The 23,414-nt window shown below is 31.2% G+C and overlaps 2 protein-coding genes across 2 annotated transcripts in view; both read right to left on the bottom strand.

The window, feature by feature from the left end:
- The window catches only part of LOC126739197 (uncharacterized), a 67,382-nt gene extending 55,619 nt beyond the window's left edge, over positions 1-11,763 (bottom strand). The window contains exon 1 of the mRNA XM_050444762.1: positions 11,437-11,763. The gene's annotated coding sequence lies outside the window, so the exon portion shown is untranslated. The remainder of the gene's footprint in view (positions 1-11,436) is intronic.
- A 5,074-nt stretch (positions 11,764-16,837) lies between these two features.
- LOC126739359 (uncharacterized) lies at positions 16,838-18,650 on the bottom strand. The gene is made up of 4 exons (XM_050445008.1): positions 17,919-18,650; positions 17,729-17,861; positions 17,332-17,461; positions 16,838-17,276 (listed from the first exon to the last, which is right to left on the bottom strand). Exons 1-4 carry the CDS (start codon positions 18,515-18,517, stop codon positions 17,191-17,193), a joined length of 948 nt encoding a protein of 315 aa, XP_050300965.1. The 5' UTR covers positions 18,518-18,650; the 3' UTR covers positions 16,838-17,190.
- Positions 18,651-23,414: the final 4,764 nt, after the last annotated feature.

Below are 23,414 nucleotides of genomic sequence, written 5' to 3'. Positions count from 1 at the left end.
GGTTCTTACCAAAAGTATGCAAGAATTATTCATTCATAAAATATACAGGACTTTTCTTAAAATAGATAGTTTTGTTGGTTTATCTTTTAATTATCTAAATTCTGTTAGTTGTCTGATAAGATATTGGGTTTTCGGATCAGTGAAATAAAAGTCCAGTTTAACTTAAATAGGCTGACGTTTCGGAAAATATATTTGCTTCTTCAGGGCGCTAAAAATACATGAATTTTTGTTGAGAAACACTTACAAGTTAATAATTTTGACCCTACCCGTATATAACGAAAAATATTGCAACACAATAATATGTACATACATACATATACTGTTGTATATAGAGAAATTATGTCTTATTCTGCTTAAACCTATTTTTTTTAATAAAATAGAAAGAAAACAAAATAGATGTTACTTATATAAATCTGAATCCTTAAAAATAAATATAAACATAGACGCAAAAAACATTTAGGTATAACGGAATATACATGGATATTTCTTTACACAAGACAAGACTCGCACAAATTAAAATGTTCCTGTATTTTTAGCGCCCTGAGGAAGCAAATATATTTTGCGAAACGTCGGCCATTTTAAGTTAAAATGGACTTTTATTTCACTGATCTCGAAACTCAAAATCTTACCAAAGGATAGTTTTATTTGAAAAAAAATAACTAGAAGATGTCTCATGAAAATATATCATAATTATAGGGCAGGCTTTCAGGGAACAAACCAACCAAGTTTGATTAAGGTTTAAATGTTTCAGACCTCGAAGGATTGTTTGTTCAGGTTTGGTATTAATATTCTTTAAATAGACCAGTATTCTTATTATCATGTGTGTCTATGGAAAAAAAGAGATAATTTAATAAAATGGAAAATTTCTATAAATACATTTAAATGTAAAGTGCCTGGAAGGAAAAACTATTATTTAAATTATTTAGCTTATTTACTTAATTCTATTTAAAATGTAAAGATTTTTATTGTATTTTATATAGTTAGAAAAAATAGAAAATTACTACTACATTTAATTACATTGTTTTAAGTAAATTAAGAAACTGCTACATTTATATTTTAAAAATTATAGATAAATGCCGGGAAAAGAAATAAATTATACTTCAATTACGTAGAGTGAATAAAAATTAATGTAATGCAGGTTTTGATAAATATATATATTTTTTATTCTATATTATAATATTTATATTATTCTGTTTAGACAAGTATAGACAAAATAAAATTACTATATTTATATTTAAGAAAAAATATCTCTTTAATGGTCTCAAAACTGTCTTCCTGGCAGGAAATTGAAGAAATATTTTAAATTTTTTGAACTACATGGAAGGAATTAAATTTAATTTAATGCATTTTTTTCAGATAGTTATATAAATTTCGTAGAACAAAAAAATGATTTAAATGTATTTAAAAGAGAAAACAAAACTTCGACTGACTGGGATTAATACGAAATAACTTAATGCTAAAAAGTCTTTTTTTAAAAGGCATAAAATTTTAAATTACTACAACTACAACTCAAGAAAAATTATTTAAGTGCCTGAAGAAGATAAAAGATGGCGTTTAACTGCCTGGTAGAAATAATTCATTTAATTTAAATATTTTAGGCAACTTGAGAAAATACTACATCTACATTACAAAAATGTAAATGCCTGGAAAATAAAAAATATATATATCACCTGCTTCGAAAAAAAATATTTTTTTTCGTCAAAGTTTTAGTATTTTTATTTGTTTAAAAAAAAAAGGAAAAATACATCTAAGAATCAAATATACTTAAGTACTCGAAAAAGATAAAATAAGAGATAAAAGGAATACAAATTAATTTAATGCGTCTTTTAATTTTGTTTAAAGTTCAAGTATTTATATTAAATTATTACAACTACATTAAAAAATAGAATAAACTTAAAAATATTCTTTAAAAAAGAATAAATGATAACTGCCTGGAATAAACAAGATTTAATCTGACCGTCCATTATTTTTATTTTTTTGTCAAAGAGCTAAAAGAAATTGGAAATTACTACAACTCCTAAAAAAATGGAAAAAAGTTACTTTAACTGCCTAGAAGAAATAATTTGACGCAGTTTCACCTGGAATGTTCGCAGATAATGATAAACGTTCATAGAACATCTTTTGGGGTTCTCTACAACAGCAGAGACGTAGAAGACATCAGAAATGTTATAGAGAAAAACAGAAGTCAAAAGAAGTTAAGGGCAAGCGCAATAGAAAAGAAAACAATACATAGAGTGTAGAATAAGGAAATAACAAATAAAATCGACATTATAAAAACATTGAAAATCTCTTATACGGAATTACACTCATGACAAGTTGCAAAAACAAATGTAAATATTCCGAAAGTTTTAAATCAAGGTTCAGAAAATATCTTCGAGATAACGGAATAAGAAAGCTCATCTATTTAAAAAAAAAATATGAAAGACAATAGCCGATAGCGAAGATGGACTTGTGACAGACACTATTAAGAAAGGTGGTCAAGGCTTCATAAAAGCCCTAAAAATCCTTTTTAATAAATGTCACCTTGAAGGGACGACCTTTTCACAATGAAAAAATGCCATAATTACCATTTTAAATAAAAAAGGTACAATGCAGACCTTGCAAAGTACAGACTGTTAAATCTTCTGAGTCACATATACAAAATATACACAAAAATCATCTGTCCAATCATCAACCAACTGTCTGACTAGAGAACTACAGTTCTTTCTTTCGAAAGAACAAACAGGCTTTCATATGGAGTATGGGAAAAATGACCATTTGTAAATAGCTAAGATTTCCATCGAAAAAAGCGTCGAATACAACAAACCACACATATTAATATTCGTCGATTTCGAAAAGACGTTTGATTCTATAGATCAACAGAAACTTTTAGAAACTCTAGCCGAGTGCCTCATTGACCGTCGCTGCTTTGCAACAATTGAATATAGATTAAATATATTAAATATATATAGTACAAGACTGCAACAGCAAACGTCAAAATTACAGAAAATCAGTATACAGATGAATTTAAAATCGAGAATTGAAACAAGCAATTCAATCTTCTCAACTTCCAAACTATTCGTAGGTCTATTGCTAAGTATGCTAAATATAGTAAACTTTGAAAACATAGGGATAAACATAGAGGGAGAAAGACTAAATCAGCTATGCTCCGCAGATGACATATTATTATAAAAAGGCTAAACAACGAGTGTTGGGAAATAACCAAATAACTTTTTTTGTCATTAAGATGTATTTATTCTTATTTGGCTTATGTTCACAATTTTCAGGATACCGTCGATTTCTAAAAGGTTCCCACAGGTCATAAAACAATCAGTTTTAAGTGGCCACTTTTAGACGCTAAGACCATAAATATAACCCATAAATTCCTATGAAACTGTCAAGCCCTTAGGTCTTAGGCCCCTTTTCACATCCCTTGATGATGAAATGTGCACTTTTTGAGCACTTTTACACCCACTAAGTAAAACAAGCTGGTAAAAAGTCACACGGTCAAAGTTTAGTGGTTACAGTCGATCTCAATTGCTGTAACAGGTAGGGTCACTGTCAGCGAGATGTAGTGTGTGACTTAAGTTGCGAGCCGTCGAAGTGAAAATTTACTCACGAGTTACTTCTATTCTCTTTACTCTTTTAACCCTAATATAGGTCTCCTTCCAGACTCTTAATGGCTAATTACTGGTCCAAGAGTTGCAGTACAGTCAGGTTGAAATACTGTCACCGAGAAGTGGTGTGTAAGGGTTTCTGTGTCTCTCTCCCTCTCGATCTCTTCTATCTCTTTATATCTTTAGTGACCAAATTTAGGTCCAGAATTTCCAATGATCCAAAAACGGGTCTCTATCTTTAGACACTCATTATCTTTAGACACTCATAGTGGCTTAGTGAAGGTATACGTAAATACTCTGAACCCAGTTAAAACCTACTTTTATGACTATTAATATCTCTAGTTACAAGTTCGGTCCGTCTGTGAAGTTACACTGTGGTCCTTCGATGAAGATAAAAACTAAATAAATACAGTCTACTAGTACTCTCCAGTCGCACAATTGTATCCCTCTTTATTTGGGAAAAAAGCCACAGTACAGCAGTTCTCCCACAAATAAGGGGGCAAGCAAGATAGGGCTGAAAATAAATCGAACACAAAAACAGTTCATGACAGTGGAACTGGTACTCAGTGATGAAATATTTCGGACGCGTAATTACCATTGAACAAGACAAACGAACACACGAGATTCGACGAAGAATAGGTTTAATATGGGCGGCTTTTGGTTAAGTTAAGCACAGTACTTGGTTAAGTTAAGCACAGTACTGCTGCTAATATGTCTCAAGAGAAAGGTCTTTAACCAGTATGTCATCCTTATATTGACATATGGCGGCGAAACGCTTACGTTAACCAAGCAAAATATTCACAAAAAATAGATGATGCAACGAAAAATGGAAAGGGCAATTATGCTTGAAATTAAACTTTTTGACAAAATCTTTAATCTAACCATATGAAACAAAACAGGAGTACGATACTCCGTTGAGAGTATTCTTTATCTAAAATAGAACCAGGCAAGCCACATGGCCAGAATGAGAGATGACGACCAAGATTCAAAGCTTCTAGAAGTAGAGACAGACCACCCACCCGCTATAACATAAAACGGATTGCAGGAAACTGGATCCAATCTGCACAAGATCGAAATACGTGGCAACATATGATAGAGGTTTTTATCCAACAGTGGACAGTATAAGCTCGAGATGATAATTATAGAAAACGTTTTTTAACTAAGTATACACTACCGGCCAAAAGTGAAGAAACGTTTACAAATTTAACAATAACATCTTAACATACAAGTTATTATTTTACATTTTTAGTAGAAAATATTTAGCTCTATTATTGCAGCATAAAAACAGATCCTTCTTGTTTGTATTTACCTTATCAGTTAATAAAAAAAATATTTATGCTATTTTATGCGGACAAAAGTGAATAAACATTCCAAACAAATCTTATTTGGTATTTAAAGTGATTATTTATCATTAGTTTGATCTTAACGTTGATTGTTAAACTGTTATATGCGATTTGTGCAAAATACCTCGCGGAATAGATCTGAGTATTGATCTCCGAAAATTAATTGTTTCAAAAATTTCAAACTGTAAAACAAAGTGAAATTGCTAGGCAAATTAATCGTAATAGATCCGTAGTTTCAAAAACTATTGCTGCTTAAAAAAAAAAGCATATAGTGTCTAGCCGTCCAAGGTATGGACGGCCAAGGAAAACGAATAAAGTTATTGAGAGAAATATAAAAATGTTAGCAACAGAACATCCCTTTATGCCCGCCACAGAAATGTATAATGAAATACCTGGGGTTTCGGTATCTGTGCGTACTATTCGTCGTCGTTTGACTGAATTTGGACTTTATAGCCGTCGTCCAGCCAAAAAACCATTCATTTTAAAAAGAATAGATTGGTTAGACTCCAATTTGCACAGGAACATCTTGATTGGACAACCCAAAAGTGGAAAACGGTTCTTTTTTCTGATGAAAGTAAGTTCTGCCTATTCGGATCTGATGAAATGAAATGGGTTCGTCGTCCTGCCAATACTTACTACTACTTACTTACTTACTTATTACTTACTACTTAATCCAAAGTACACCAGGGCAACTGTAAAACATGGAGGAGCATCATCGTTTGGGGTTGCTTTTCCGGATCAGGAGTAGGATCATTAAGAAAAGTTGAAGGAAAAATGGACAGATTTCAATTTTTAAGAATTCTTCAGGATCATATGCTTCCATACGCAGAAGAAAATATGCCGCTTCGATGGTCGTTTCAGCAGGATAACGATCCGAAGCATACCGCAAAAGTAGTAAAGAAATGGTTTGAAGACAACAATGTGCTCCTTATGAAATGGCCCGCACAAAGTCCCCGATAGAAAACCTATGGGACCATTTAGATAGGAAAATTAGACAAAAAAATAAAGATAAATTTAGAAACCAGGATGATTTGTTCACAGCTCTTCAAGAGTGTATATGAGTGTATGTATATATTGTAATAAAACTCTGTATATTATAATATATTTAATTTGGTATATAATATAGTATATCTAAGCAATTAATGGCATTTTGCATGGGATTTTAAACAAAAAATATTGCAGCAGAATATATAGATAAAACGTTATTGTATTGACATGATGATATTTTTTAAAGCCGACAGCGACAACAAAGGTGTCACTATTATCATTAATTTAGTTCCTGTAATTCGTACGAACATACTTCAGACCAGGTCCGGGCCTTTTCCGAGTCTTTTCCGAGGCCTTTCAGACAAAAAGAGAGTGACGTTCTTTCTAGTAATATACAAATTTTATATACTGAATCCTTACAAATTCTTCTAAAAAGGCCTACATTATTCTAAAAAGGCTAATTCAGTACACGAGCCATTCTACTTGCTTTTGCGGTTTTGTCAGTAAAATTTTATAGAAAAATTGCATTGTGCTTCAATTTCATAGCAAGAAATTGTATCAAATTATATTTTATCATCAGTGTTTGCACTGTAATAAATAAAAGTATTTTTTTAACAAAGCAGCCAGTCACTAAAATTAACATTATTTGTATATACTAAATGAGACACTCACAAACGTCTGGGACTCAAACCCAGGCCCACAGGACTGCTAGGTAAAATTGAAATATTACAAAAAATTAAACTAAATTTGTTCTGTTAATTTTATTAAAGTGTACAATACCAACACCGTCGGTCTGCGTAAAAATCTTTTGAAAAATTAAAAATAATATTTGTTTTCGATATTGTTTACAAAAAATCGGTGGCAATCATTTATATTTTCAAAATTTTACGATACCTTTAACTTTCGTAACCAAACAAATATTTAAATTACGTATGCAGCAATGTGGTATAGCAACCGGTATAACTGCCATTGCAAATATTTGTCGTTAAATAACGAGATAGTATAATTTTGAGGCATTTTATACTTTAATATGCTCGAAAGGACCTTGAGTGCTCGCCGTAATTGAACAGTTCATAATAAAGACAAAAAAATGCGATATTAATTACTGCACGGTCGGTGCTTTTGTATATTTACATTAGCCGCGAGAATGTACATAGTTAAGTAGAATTTTGCACATGTTAAACACACCTATGACAACTTATTAAAACCGGTGATAATTCGAAAAACATCAAAGAAAATTTCTTTTTTTCTCTCCTTGCGGATAAGTCTCGTTGCACTTTAGAATGTTGCATATAGAAGACGGTTAATACTTTCCATAAACATTTGAAATTTAAATGAGTATTTTATTTATTTAGCGTGTTGTGGTATAGCTGCAGGCCATAACAAACATTTTTATTAACAGTTAATTTACACGGCGTCCAAGTTGCATTTTGAACTTTTCCGAATACTTTATCTGCTTTACAAAATGGAGTTTTTTAACGGACACGAAATTGTTTTCGGAATGTTTTAATCTACTAAAAGTCATATGTTAAATTAGTAGAATTTTCCCATCTTTTTCTAATACATTAAATTGGTCATAAGTCTGCCTACGTTCCACGTATGAAAGCCGTACATAAATAACGTTTTTAGGCAAAAAAAAGAGATTAAAAGGAATCAAAACCAATTTAATCCAATTCTTTATTTCAAAATTTTAATTATTTTTAAGTAATTATTAAAATACAATCAATTTTATACGTTTCAAGGGCAAATTATTTCTTCATAAAATATCCATGACTATAAATAAATTAGATTTAGCATAACTATAAAAGAAAAATATAGAAACAACTTAGCTTAATTGCAATATTCTTTCGAAAATGCCATGTGATGGAACAAACAGCACAAGATATGATGATGATGGCCGATACAGACGTTGGGCTTTAGAACATTATTGAAAGAGCATGGAATGAAGATCAACAAATAGCAAAAATTAGAATTTCCCGATTCTATTGGAAATTGGGGCATCATTCCTATTGTTACAGGATCATATCAATAATGATTTGCAAAAAGTTAGTATTTGGTTCGACAGCCACTTACTTACATTTAATATAACAAAAACTAACATTCTTACTTTTAGATATAATCTTGTAGATGTTGTTTCTGATACAGATAAGTTAGACAATATAAAATTTTTAGGCATTATAATGGACAAGAGACTTTTGAGGTAGAGAGAAAAAGAAAGTGAACCTCTTACTTGACAGTCACAAAATATTCTTCTACGAATACCCACTAATAACCAATTAACGAGATCACTTATTTATGACGCAAAGAAAAAGTACAACTTCCGAAAATTCCAATGCAAATGTAAGAAACTTCTAGTTAGCAAAGCATAATATAATGTGCCGGAATATTTTAGTGGTCAACTTACATTAAGGTAATGCTATATTATTTGGTACAAAGTTTAAGTTAAAAATAGTGATAAAATATAATAAGATATACGCTTTTACATTTTTTTTGTTTTTGTATTCTAATTTTTAATTTAGTTTTATTTAGACTTTTTTGATTTCAATTATTTTGATTTAACCACCTTAGAATTTCACTAAAAGGTGATTTAAAACAACTTTAATTCTCAAAAAATGGCTCGATACTTGATTTAAATTTTGTACTTTCCTTAAATGCGTATTAAAGATGGTGAAAAGTTTTTTTTGTATTTGTATATTGGATTATTGTTTGTCTCACTTCCATCCGTATATTTTATTGAGAAATGTATTGAAATTGACATTTCTGATCCCGAAATAAGATTCTTTTTTCAATCTCATAATACTCGGTCTGTTGGGATTTAATTTCGATAAAATTAATGAATTTTGACATGCTAAGATCAATGAGTTTATGTGATAATGCTATAATTAAAACTTATTATTTGGGATTTCTTTAAGTTATAATTCGTTATCAATTTTGACCTATTGATATTTTTGAGGTTATATGTGTATAGGTGGGCACAACCTTACATATTTCTTTTAGCCAACATATAGTTAAAAAACAGTTTTCTTAAGTTTCTTGTTAACCTGCCCTGAAGAATCCAAAAATCAGAAACACGTATCGTCAGGTACCACTTTTCTTTTATTCTGCTTCTCGTCTTACGGAGTATCCCAACAAAATTATCCTTGTATTAATTAAGTTTTCGTGCCAACGTTTTTTTTTTTAATAGAAAGTTATTTGGGTCCAATGTCCAAAGAACAAAAAAATATGGGTAACATCACGTAAGGAAATACAGGTACAACAAACAAGGGACCTATAGCATAAAAAAGGTTTAACATTACAAGACCAGTAGATGACTGGAATGAATATAAAAGGCAAAGAAGTTTTGTTTTAAGGAATGAAGAAGTTAATTATTTTAAAAAATACATTGACGAATGCAGGGATGGAAAGAGGATGTGGCGTACATTGAAAACGTTATTGGGCAGCCGGAATATGGAGGCAGATTTGACAGGTATAGATTTTGGGGCATATAATATTGTGGAAGAAATTTTTGGCAGCATAGAACCTGCTGAGCCAGGTTCTCATCCGTAAAAAATGCATAGTCTAGTTCATCATATTTGCGATCATTAAAAGCTTGTGTCTTGGTTTCAGTTTTAAAAAAATGTATTTGACTTAAAAAGCAAGAGTACTGGCGATGAATCTCTTAGCACAAAACTTCTTTTTAGTGTCATAGGGTTTGCGCTTTTAAATTTAATTAATAGATCATAAACTACAGGTAAAATTCCAGATGATTTAAAGAAAAACACATAAAGCGTCTAAATCTTATGACCTTCGAGACCCATTAAATTATTACCTGTTGTGGACATTTATATCAAGGCAATTAAAAGAAAACTTTGAACCTAAGTAATGGAATTTTATGTGAGTGTCAACCAGGATTCAGAAGCAGACACTTGTGAATGTTAGCAATTCAATATATTCAATAGGGGTTAAGTTGAGGGGTTATATTAGGAAAACAAATAAGTGTATTTATACACTATAACAGGGTGTGACTATAACAGGGATATACTTGTACTGGAACTTAGTTTGTATGGTGTTAGAGGTAATATCCTAATCTGGATACAGGATTTTTTAAAATATAGATTTCATTGTACTAATGTTATATATTATAATCTGTTTTATCTCCAAGGGAAAGTATGTTCTACAAGGAAATGTGTAAAAAAAGGGATCTGTGGTTTGTCATTTTTACAAACATATTTAGCCAACTCTTTGTGAATTTAATATCTGTTTCTGGTACAATTTTTCAGGAAATAACCAACATCTTAAGTAAAGAACTTCAATTATTGTAGGAATGGCTTTGTCAAAACAAATTGAAATTAATTAGCTTAAAGACAAAATGTATGGTGATTCTAAGTTTTTATATCAGAACTTTTGTGGTTTGGGACATAAAATTAGTATAATTGGACGTGATATTGATTTTGTTTGCATTAAGTACTTAGGCGTTTTAGATATTGGATCCCCAATTAGCATTTAATAATCATGTTGATTTCATGTGTAAAAAAATTGGATTTTTCTATCGTGTTTCTCAGCGGACTAAAATATTAGTTCTAAATATTGTGTTCGTTTTAACATTCTAATGTAGAAAATTATGCATGACTTATAATCGACCTATTTGAAATCATATCTCGTAACTCGGGAAAATCTGCATGAACGTAATTTACGATCAAACCAATATTTTAATATTTCAATAGTAGGAACAACTGCATTCCAAAAATCGTTGTTTTATAATGGAATTCGCTCGTACAACTGTACCGGAATGGGTGGTTACATGTGCAAGAACTTTGGAGGATTTTTGTCTTATAAAATTTTTTTAAGTCTTAATAAATACTTAAAAAAATAAAACTAGTCTTAATATTATAATATATATTATAAGTATTATTAATAGTATTCTGTCTAAATTAGTTTTAAGCGAGCCAAACATGCTAAATAAATCATTTTTATTTATTTATAATGTCAACATTTTAACATGGTTGACTTACAACTCAGACACGATGATCTTAAATAAATTAAAATGATTCCAAAAAGGATAATTATATTCAAAATATACTACAAAACATATTTGAGTATTATATTTTGAATTATTTTAGAGATGGTCTTAAACTACTTCAATGTAAAGGCAGAATTAAAGAGGCAAGTGCCTACAGAATTTAAAGCATTTGCAATATTTCTGATAAATAAGTATAATTTCTAGGAGAACTAATCACTATCTTTTGCAATATATTATTTCTCATATTATTGTATTATGGAGCACATGGGTCTTTGGGCCATGAAAGTGAAATTTCTAAAACTGACCCTCTTTTACCTCCTAGTAAATGTCTTGTTAACCAATCAACCAATATTTTGTTAAGATTTGTTGAATTACATTCTATGGATGTCTGTCGCATTTTTCTCCGTTTGGACCCTAAACCTGTTTGGACCCAAAATATTGCAGCAAGAACCGGGAAAAAAATTAAAATTCAACCTTGTAAAGCCTTATCCAAAAATCCTTACACACTTACCTGTAAACAATAACCGGCAAACTCAATTTAATCCTCAAACGAAATCCTAGAAACCACTATGCGTCTAAAACACTGCACTTATAAAATAATTATTAATATTATCTATCCGATTGTCACACACAAACAATTAACATTTCGCAACAACAAAAACATCAGAGTTTAATAAAATAATTAAAAAAAAAAACAATTTTCCTTCTATGGCACTCCAAAACAAGCCGAAATACGAAATATAACAAAAACAACAGCGCAGCGCGGGTATTCGAACCGAAAGTGGTACTGGCGACTGGCGTATACCTGGCGTTCACTCGAATACAGGTGGAAAAGTGGTACTGTGTGGCGTGTCGTAGTAATAAACAGGTGTGTCGCAGGTATGCAGGGTACCGGGGTCGACCGATTAGTTTCTGGGTGAGAGGAAGGAAGTACCGCCTCGGTTTTATCTATGTGATTTGTAAATTAAATATGTAATAGGTACTAAATAGGTGATGTAGGATATGGTTTGTTTGATCTGGTTTTTTGGTGTCGTTGTTGATCCCATCTTGAGTAGAGTAGACTTTACTTCCCATTTTGACTCGCTTAACTCAATACGAACCTTCAACCAATTTCTTAAATAACGTTAAGACTCTTGATATCTGCCTAGGGTTGATTTTTTTATCCACTGCTTCTTTTTCATAGTAAATTATAAAGCTTTTTCTTATTGTATGACTCGTTGACAACTATGCTGGACAACACTTGAGTTTAACGAATTATATGAAATTATTGGAAAATAAATTAAAATTTATTTATATAGGGTACACTGATTGCAATTGAATGTAAAATACTACATATCCTACTTACTATTTAGACTAGCTTATAATTAAATGGACAAAGAAAAAACGGAGTCAACAATCAATATATAATTTCTTATGTAAAGGTAGTAGGAACTCATTCAAATTATAAATAGGATCTGTAGCAAGCGAACAGTTTTCTGTTAAAAGATTTTAAATTTTGTGTTCCTGTCAATTTAATAGGTAGGAGAGATTATATATGAGGTCACGTTTCTTTTATGGCAGGACTTATATGTTATAGAAAAATATTTTTATATTTGTACAAATGATTATTTTTCGCCATACAAGGTGTTGATATTTTAAAAATGGTTTTTAAATCATGGTAAGTACTCTTCAGTCTTTTTTTTTAATTTGGCATCTTTTTTTTGTCCCGCTTTTTGTACATCTATGTATGATTTAAAAAAATTAATTGCCCATATTTACTTTTATAATGCCACTCCTAAGTAAGATAATCTGCAGACTAAAATCCCATTGAGCCTGAAAATCTTTTTAAGAATATCCCGTCGAAAGAATTTCCAAGCCAAGCATTTCTAAAGCCGTACTCAAACGACTCGCATATTTGGCGTATATATGCAAATAATTAGATATATTTGGCAAATATTCGAGTAAGCAAGTAACTATAGTTTATATGAATTGGTAATTAAAGAAACGCCAGAGTTAAGGTTGTATACTATAATAAACATTCAGTTAAAAGTATTGTTGGATATCAATCCAAGATTAATTAATATTGAATATTTTTATTTTTTTATTATTTTTCGGGACGTTTAAATTGGGAAATCATAAGATGGTTCTTTAATAATTAACTATTTTATTTAAAATACATTTTTCCGCGAAAATACGCACATTGTTTTGCGGGTTTGTAACCTTACTGACCTTGCGCAATGCAGGCCAAATGCATTGCCAAAAATTGGAAGGAAGTACGCAGTAGTACCTACACACACTTGCAAGTAGGTTTTGTAAAACAGCTAACCGCTAACAGCCTTATACATATTGACCGCCAGTGATTTTCCTGCAGTAATTATTTAACGAATCAGATTAAACTTATAATAAAGACTTAAATTAAACTTTACCTAAAGTGTGAGTGCCTGATATGGAAGGAACGATGAACTGGTAGCACTACCAAGCCCGACTTCAACGAAGCAAGGTAAGCCATTATGCATCACTAATGTGCGGTCGAACATTCCTCGAAAAAACGAAGAGCCATATTAAATCTTAATCTATCTCAAAAACCTAATACAGTCCACTAAATCAAAAGTCTGACGACGACAAGTATAATGACTGGAAAATGTGTTACTTGTCCTGCGTATGTGGTAATGAGTGGGGCTTGTTGAAAATTGCAACAAAAAATAAGAGGCGATGGATGGTATCTAAATAAAAATAGAAACAGGTACGAAAATAATTTACGTTTTTATACTTTAAACCCTATTGTGTGGTTTTTTTAGACACAACGCTTCTGACATATTTACAAGATTTAGATGACAAGATTTAATCCGCAAACCTTCGCGACACTTTTAAATTGTTTTTAGAGTTTGCGCTAACCAATCCCCGTTCAAGAAAAATTGCTTGAATTGCTTTGATAACTGTTCTACAGGATTAGGTAAATTTATGTTTTTTTTGTAATAATTATAAATCAATGTTTTACAAAAAAAACGTATATGAATATTTAAATCGACCATCGATATGTAATATTTTAATCGAATAAAGAATAAATAGAATAATAAAATTAAACCTAGCGTAGCCACTTGTCAAAGCGTATAAGCGCAAGTAAATTTATTTTAGATGTTTCTTCTGGTTCACAAATCGTTGTTTTGGACTTGCAAGTTTAATGGCTCTGCTGCGAGGCAATCTGCCAGCACGATTTGGAGATTCGGGAAAACCGTCGGGTAAGTACCCTGTTCCCCGAATCGACAAGTTTCACAATTTTTAATACTGAAATGCACGGTGACGCTTCCCGCACGATGTATCCGGCATGGCTACAGGCGTGAATACGTTCAGCTACCACTGGCAAAGGGCAAAAGTACGTTATATTTAACGGCAAGGGGTAGGAAAAGGTTTAGGAAAGGAATCCGAAGGATAGGAAAAGAACGACCACGTGTTGACTGGGTGAAGGATGACGCGGAAGTCCGCAAATCGTTGTTAGTAATATTTTTAATAAATTCTTAGGTTAACTTATTGATAGTAGAATAATGTGTTTGAAAATCACATTGAGCAGCTCTGTTCTAGGTTGGCATTTGCCTTGATTGGCTGATTTGCTATACAGACAATTAGAAGCAATCTCCTTAAGTATGTTATTGTATATCTGTTATTGTATATATATTGTTTGTATATCTGGATGTTTATCCGATTCCAGATCCCTTAAAACTGGAGTACCTCAGGGTTCAGTGTTAGGACCACTATTATTTTTGCTCTATGTAAATGATTTGGGTTCATAAAAACTGCAGGGCAAAGTGGTTCAGTTTGCTGATGATACCACCATTTTATGGAATCATACAGATTCTGATAATGTTAGAGCCCAGGTTTTTAAGGATCTTAAGATTTTATCGGAGTGGTGTGCTGCAAACAGGCTTGTATTTAATGTGGGCAAAACCTTTATTATGGGATTTAAGTGTGACGTTCAGGGCCTTATGTTTAGTGAAAACTCCCCCTTGCAAAAAAAAGAAAGCTGTAAGTTCCTTGGTATTACCATTGATGGTCGCCTTCGCTTCGAAGATCATATCCTAAATCTTGCATCAAAATTATCCTCTGGATGCTTTGCAGTAAGAATGGCGGGGCATGAGCTGGGAGAGGTAGTTGCACGTTCAGTGTACTTTTCTCTTATCCTTTTTGGGGTTTAATCAACAAGGGATTATTAAACATAATTTTTGTGATTCAAAAAAAGGCAGTTCGATACCTATGTTCCGCTGGGTTAAGAGATTCTTGTAAACCTCTCTTTATATCTCAAAAAATCCTAACTCTTTTTTCTCTTTTTATCTTAGAAACAGCTACTCTTATTCATAAATGTCCTAAACCTCCCTCTAATACTGGTCATATGACTCGCCAGGTTAACGATTTTCCCTTATCAATCCCTACATCCTCCCTCACCAAGAACTCACTTATATACCTTAGCAAAAAAAATTACAATCATGTTCCTCTATGTATCAGACAAATTTTAGAAGTTAAGAAATTCAAAAAGAAATTAAAATCACTTTTATTATCCAGGGCATATTATAGCCTTGACGATTTTTTTAATGATACCTTTTGACCTGTGCTCTGACATCATTTTAGTGTTTTAGTTTGTTTCCTATTAAATATTTTAAGTTACTTCCTCTAAATTCTGTTTTATTGACAGCTTTACTTATTTTTTAATCAAATTTATCAAAAAGATGCTTTTTTTTAATTTTTTCAATCTGTTTTGTTATAATTAATTATGTGTGTAAATTTTATGGTAAAATGTTTTAGATGTTATGTTTGTTTGAAATTTAAAGTGAATTTGGAATTTTTTAGTTTTTAGGATGCTTGTACACAAGATTTTGTTGTCTTACGTAATATAGCACATTTTCTTTCTTTCTTTCTATGATGAGTCTTGCAAACCTGACTATATTATCCAGAAAACTTTGACTCTTTCAACTTTATTTATACTAGAGACTGTTTTCTTGATGCATGAGAAAGTATTCTTTAGTTATCCAGTCCAAAAATTTGAATAATACTCGGTGATCATATAATATAAATTTACCAATCCTTCATCTACATCTTCTTTAACCAAAAACTCAATGTTTTATGAGTAAAAAATATTTCTTCGTTAGACTGTTTCCTATAAGTTATTAAGAAGAGAGGGAAGAAAGATGTTGTTGTAAAAGGTAAAAGGCTACTTATACCTATAATTGCTACTTCAGCTTATGGAACTAATTAATGTAATGTCTATAAATCAATTTTTTTATTTGTAATGTGTATAAATTCAATATAATAATAGGTAGTTGTATTTTTTATCATGAAAGCTTTGTTGACAGTATTTCGGTGTTTAAAAAATAAAGCTTTATTTGACTTTGAAGTCCAGAAGTCAAATATACAAATAAGCGCGTTTGTTTTGACTCGCGGTATTTTTATTGGAAAGCATTGAGAAAAACTGATTGCCGAATTGCTCTGTGAACAAACTATTGGCAACTATTCGTAGGTGAGACATAATTGCCAAATACGGACGTGAATCGTTTAGCCCGATTTAAAGAAACATTTCAACAATATTCCCTTAATATTTGGAAAAAAACAAAAATTTTACTTTTCAAAATACCCCCATATACCATAAAAGATTCTTCTGAAGTCCGAGGTTGCAGCATCCGAGAGAATAATAATAATTCAAGTGAGGCTCCACCATTGGTCGCCCGCGGGCTGCGCTTGAACTCACTACCTCGATTGACCGGACTGTTTTCGGAAGAATTATTTTTTGACGGACCTGTTTTCGGGATTTGTTTTTTACGGTCATCGGTCCGATCGCAAATTATACCGGACCGCACTAACAGACCTTTCTCTGTCATGTGAATGTTTTTTTTTCAGTTTATTTTTTTTATCCTTAAGATTTATAAATAAATATATGAGGCCAGAACTAAAATAAATTATATATTTTTTCTTTAAAATATAAATACTACATTTAACTAAAATGATAACAAAATGGCAGAAATGGCACTAAGTAACATATAAAAACTACAATGAGTTCACTGGTAACCAAATGACTACATTAGGTATTGTAATATAATTTACTGATAGATGTAAAATGCATGTATATAAGAATATTTATAATACATTATTTTTCTATAGAAAAAGATATTTGTATTAGAGCTCGAAATTGGTAAATTGCAGACTAGAAATGGTAAAAACAAAAAGGTACTTTACTAAAAACTAAAAGACTTTGGCTATAGCATTTAAAACAGCTTTAAAACTTAAATAAATATCATCTGATTTAACCATATTCAGACTGTATGGAAAGACTGAACTCTCCATTTGGTATAGTTGTTCCATGATACCAAATCCGAGTGTCCACCAATACTGAAATGATTGATTTTTACATATAGCATAAAAAATATGATAATTAATTTCTTACCCCCATCTCCAGGATGAACTAAGAATTGTAAAGGCTGGCATACATTTTGACACTCCGGAGGTGGTAATAACTTCCAAATTTTTGAGCCTTGTAGTTGAGCTTGCCACATCAATCTGTTTATAAAGTCCAGCTGAAAAAATGGATCTTATGGTATTTAAAAGCCCTATTTACATATTACATAAGTCATTCATATTCATATACAGTTGTATGAGAATGATGAAATACTTATAACCTAAAATTATTTTGTAAGGAGAAATCAAAAGGAGATATTTCTTTGTATTACTTTTTTCCCATCAATCTGTAGTTTCTAGTCTCAATTGAGTTAAATCTTTATTAACATTTCAACACTTTTCGTTCTCTTCGACCTCTTTAAATTATTAAATAAAAGAATTCTTACATGCATTGTAGCCCCATCATCATAACCCATAAAAACATAATCCTTATGAGGTATTTCAGCATCCTCTGGCAAAAAATGGGGCTTTGGATAATACTTCCTCATTTCTTCCAATATTATCGGATGGCAGTTCCCCCTACACATGATAAAATTGGTGAACTATATCATCTATCATACCTATTTATATACATACCATCCAACATACCAACTCTTTTCTCCTGGCAAATTGTTAACCCGATCAATAGACATACTAAAGACATTTTTCAAAGATACAAAATCAGACTTAAAATGTAAAAATTGGCACTCTTCATCAACACTTTTGTAAGAATCCTCAATACTGTAATATAATTCTTTAAAAAAGTGCCAGCTAAACTTTTTTAATGCTGGCCAGTGTAAAAAGGCTTGTCTCACCACAATAGGATGAGAAGAGTAAGCATAAGGCTCAAACTCTTTCCTTGTTACATTATGTAATTCAATCGGTCCAGTAACATTTGAGCAAAATGAGCAATCTGATATTGGTCTAGTGCCTTCCCATATAAAATAATTGTTTGGCACAACACACCTTATTCCTAGTAAAATATCTAAGCAAATTGGCATGTATAGATTTGAGATGAGCAAAATTATGAATGATATTATATAGAGGAACCTACGCGAGCTTTTTGGTTTAATTCTACTTGAAAGAGCAATTTTGTAAAGATCCTCATTGCTGAGCCCTTGTTTTGTAAATGTTTCATGTAAGTTTGTTAATTTTTCGGTTATTGTGGTGCTGGAGCAGTCGCTTTTAAGCTTCATTAGATTAACTGCCTTTGTACATCTTATTTCGTTTTATTAGTGGATTACTGTGTGCTGCATTAATAAATTTTCTTGTTAAAAACCATGATTAATTGTATAAACAATTAGTTTGTTTATTTTTCATTTTAATGACATTGACGTTTCTCTTCCTGGTTGTCAGAATTTTCAATAAACTCACTTTAAGGCTGCGTCTACATAAAGGCAAGAATGCATCCTTTATACAGTTTGGAGAGTTAAAGCACGTCTTTGCCAAAAAAAAGTCAAAATAATGGCAAAACCGCCTCCTGTCGTTTGATAGGTATTTGTGATTTAATATCAAATTGTGTTTCTATTTTTTAAAGCATAACAATAATGCCTCATTTTGCGTTTGTGTACATTATACTAATTTTTTTTTCAAGTTATTATGGTTGTTTATACTCTTTCCCAAAGAGTTTAAATTGGTTAATGGATTTATAAAGGCAAATCGATAGTAGAACGAAGGGATTTTTTTTCAGTTACATTTGAAAATAGAACTATTTCTTGCGAAAAATAATTTTTATGAATGTGTCTTGAAGATTTTTAAAAATGCCACATTAAAGTGCCTGAACCTTCTATTGAAGAAGCAACAACGACTGGAAGTAATGGTTAATCGAATTGATGATGCCTTTAGGGGCGAAACACCTGTCACTTGTTTTTAATCTAAATATAAGACTCTTTTGACAAAACTTAGTAGTAGTTTTTTTTAATCAAATATTCCAAAAGTCAGGAGATATTTACCTAAGATCAGTGCCGAAAAATGGAAAATGGAAAAGAAAGCAAATGAAAATGCAAATTTCTTATGAAATATTCTATTTACAGGTGAATCTTCCTTTCTATTACAAGGAGAACACAATTCTTTTGTTGTTTGGTCTTGGGAAAATGAGTTCCGCACTCAATAGCCTCAAAAATTGAATGTTTGGGCTGGTATTTTAGACGACTATATTATAGGGTTATTTTTTCTTGATTTGCCCCCAAAAGACTCTTAATTTATTTTAAGGAGACCATTTACAAACACGAATTTAATAGGCAAACAAATTAGAGGAGTTGCAAGGGAAAAATGTAGAATGTGCCACTTCACTAAAAACTCTTTTGTAATACGGAATGGCTTTTATGATGGGTTAAGTTATTTTTTAGCCAAAGAGCTTGAAAGTTCCAGCCTCTAATTTAAGGAATTAATGTTTGCTAAGTTTATTTCTGTATGATATTTAAATTTTTTCTGGTTTATAAAAGTTCAAATTTTATTTTTCTTAGAATAACGCTTTAATTTTTATCATACAGTGTTTCAAAACGAACCACCCTTAATAATTTCTTAAAAAAAACACGTCAATTTAGATATACAGGGGGACGTGACCTCCTCACCTCTAGCTAACCTCACTTTGATATGTCAAATAAGAACCTCCATCTTGTCACACATTATTGTAAGCAGCATTAAAATGTCTATTCAACAGTGCTAAAAAAAATTAAAACGGTTGATGTACCAGCAAATAGTGAGTAAAAATGTCGTGTGGAATGCATAATGGATATTTTATCGACCTCAAATTTTTCTATTTCAAGTGGTGACCCTAAGTCTAACCAAACAAAAAAAACAAAATTGGTTGACGTATAAGAGAACCGTAAGCAAAAATGTGTGGTAATAAAAGACATTTTATCAACTCAAACTTTGGTAGGTCAAATGGATGTCTCATAGTGTCACACATAAGTTTAAATGGCGAACCATTTTCGACCTTACTTCGCTAAAAAGTTGATACAAGTTAAAGCGATTTATCAGTAAAACTGTATGGTAATAAATAGTTCATTGAGTCCAAATATTTTTTTAAAAATATGCATCTATTTTTTGCAAGAAAATAACCCGTATGCATTAAAACATTTTGCCACACAATCTAGCCATAGCCCCAAATTTTGGCCAATCAAAATCGATGTGGCTACTTTGAGTGGCATAATGTTATTGTATGCGCTACATCAGGGGTCAGAATGTCGAGATTGTGGAGGCTTGAGGATGCACTTGTCCGCAAGAAGTGCTTGGTTGCGTTGCGTGTTGTGCTGATTTCCCGCTCATTGTTTTTTGTTTTGGTAACATTTATGCAAAGACATTTTTATTTAAGATTGATATTTATTCATGATGGATACGAAAAAACTACCTTTAATGTTTGAGTATTCAAATGTAAGCGAAAATACTTTTCGTGCAAACTTGCTATACGAGAAGTACAAGAGTTTATTTTTAAAACAAAACTAAATCTTGCTTTCTGATTGAGAACTGGCTTATACCTACATCCTACATATCGAGGGTTAACGTCATAGGGGCGTATGCGCCAGAAAGTAAATTTTACAGGAGAAATGAAAAACATTTAATTAATTTATCATAAAAGTTTGAAATATGCCTTTTAGAGGTATATATTACCCCTAAAGGGTACATTTTTATCTTTTTTTGAATAATTAAACATTTACGATAAATTAATTAAACGTTTTTCATCTCTCCTGTAAAATTTACTTTTTGGCGGATACGCCCCTCTGACTGAGTTAGACCCTTGATATTATTTAGTTTTATTACAACTTACGAGTAGGTATAATAATAAAATTAATACAAAATCTAATTTCCTCAAAAAAAAAGTTTTTCTAAAAATAAGTACCTATTTAGTTTTCAAAAACTGCATAGTGTTTTTTTTTAGAAAATTGTTGAGAAGCAAGAAGAGTTTCAATAAAAGGGGATAATTATAAATTATTCAGAAAACCCATTTGCTCTCATGTAGTAACTAAAATTATGCAAAGAGCACATAATTTGCCATTCGCCAAAGATATAGTATTATGCATGATATAGCATATGTTACAAGCGGTATGGCGCTGGCTGTGGGAGAAAAAACATGGTATTCCAGCAAATCATCGAAAAGAGTTTTATCAAAACTTTCATAATATTTTAGTAGCGTCTACAGAAGATAGAGCTAACGAGGAATATAACTGGAACAGGAGGACAGATTGGTGTTTAGCCTATAGAGACGCAACAACCCATGGACATCAAACTAATAATTACAGCGAGATAAGTGTTAGGTTATTTAAAGATATCGTGCTTTCAAGAAATAAGGCATATAATGCAGTGTCTCTAGTGGATTTCTGTTGCACAGCAATGGAAGACTACTATCTGCGAAGACTAAGAAATTATATTTATCAGAGAGATGCGACATGTAAGTTGTTTTTAAAGAGGCATGCTGGAAAAATTAAATACTTGCAGAAACAGGCCATTTCCCAGTTATCTAATACCCTATATTCTGTCCCAAGTGAAAATCCGGATAAAAAGTATGACGTTGATATTTCAATGGAGTTTGCAGCTGTGAAGTTGGACGGCTAGGCTCTTTTTGTAAATACCAGGCTGGAGTTCTGCATTATTTTCAAAAAGCATCTTTAAATACTCCAAGTTTTAATGTCGAATCAAGGTTTTTAATGGTACCACTGCCCAAAGTTCAACCAAATTTATGTCACGACTGAGCTCAATTAAAACAAAAAATGCTTGGGAAACTTTTTTAAATACAGCTGGAAGCTGTAGCCCACTTAAAGTTAAAAGGAGATCAGCTATTAATGTGCAACCTACTGCTGTTGCTCGACGAAGACCAGGAGTAGTAAGGAGATGCAAAAGAGCTCCTATAGGCCGCCCAGCCCAATGCGAATCTTTAAGAAAAAGGGACAAACGGCCACATAATTTGGCAAAAAACGTTTGGGAAAATCGTCCCAATGCCTTAAAACATGGCGATGCACATTAAACTACATTAAACTTAGGTAAATTAATGTATATAAAATACAGCTATGTATAATATAATTTTTTAATATACATTTACATAATAATTATATGTATTTATATCAATTTTTAAACCCTAAAAATATGTTGTTTTTTTATAAAATTAATTTCTATAAATTTGATATTTTCATATTTTATTGACAAGTAATAATCCTACAAGTAATACTATCTGCCTAAATAACCCAGCTAACAATAACACGTGAAAATGTCGTTATAATAAGGTCACCAAATGACGAGAAATGACGAGTTACATCACGAAAGTATGACGTGAAAATGACCTCCTAATGTCTCAGACAAAATACGTCATATTGAACACGTCACTTTAACGTATTTTTATATAACGGAAAATGACGTCATTACTACGTAACATTTTGGGAACATGAACAAAAATTAAAAGAGTACATTTACAATAAACGTATATATTTAGAAATATTTAACAAATATATTAAGCAAAAAATTTTAACAAAACTTCGATTAAAACAAAAAATAACATAAAACTTTTAAAAATGTAAACAAAATATTAAAACAAAGCTTTTTTTCTAAATTAAAAAAAATGTACTTTCACATTTGCGTCTAAAGCAACTCCGCAAACATACCTGAACTTAAGTACTGTACAACTCGAAAATAATGACGTTCAAATTAGATTTAAAATTCTTAAAACAAGCGTGAAATTCTATCATACAATAATTATTAATATTATAGGTATTTGTTGTGTTGAAAAACACCATATATATACACTGAAAACTTAACAATGAATTTTGTTTTTTGTTTACCCCATTATACTATGTATAATAGGAATAGCAACACAACCTTTTTGCCTAAATGGTAAAACAAAGCATTTGCCAAAAATGTCATTAATTGACCAGATTTTAAAGTCTGACAAATTGTTTACAACAAAAATAGTTAAGTGGCTAGAGGGATAGGGGTATGAATATAAATCAGAATAGCTAATAAATTCTTTTCCAACAACATAAATGTTATTGTCATCTGCTTTTAAAATGTTATGTATTTCAACAATCTTATTTCCATTTTTGGTCAAGCAATAGCAATCTGCCTTTGAATGATGCAGTACTGAAAAAGTTGTATCATGAAATA

The sequence above is a fragment of the Anthonomus grandis genome, chromosome 8 (genome assembly GCF_022605725.1).
Source record: "Anthonomus grandis grandis chromosome 8, icAntGran1.3, whole genome shotgun sequence".
Taxonomy (NCBI): Eukaryota; Metazoa; Arthropoda; class Insecta; order Coleoptera; family Curculionidae; genus Anthonomus; species Anthonomus grandis.
Note: the sequence above shows the minus strand (reverse complement) of the source record. Positions and strands in the feature narration are given on the sequence as shown.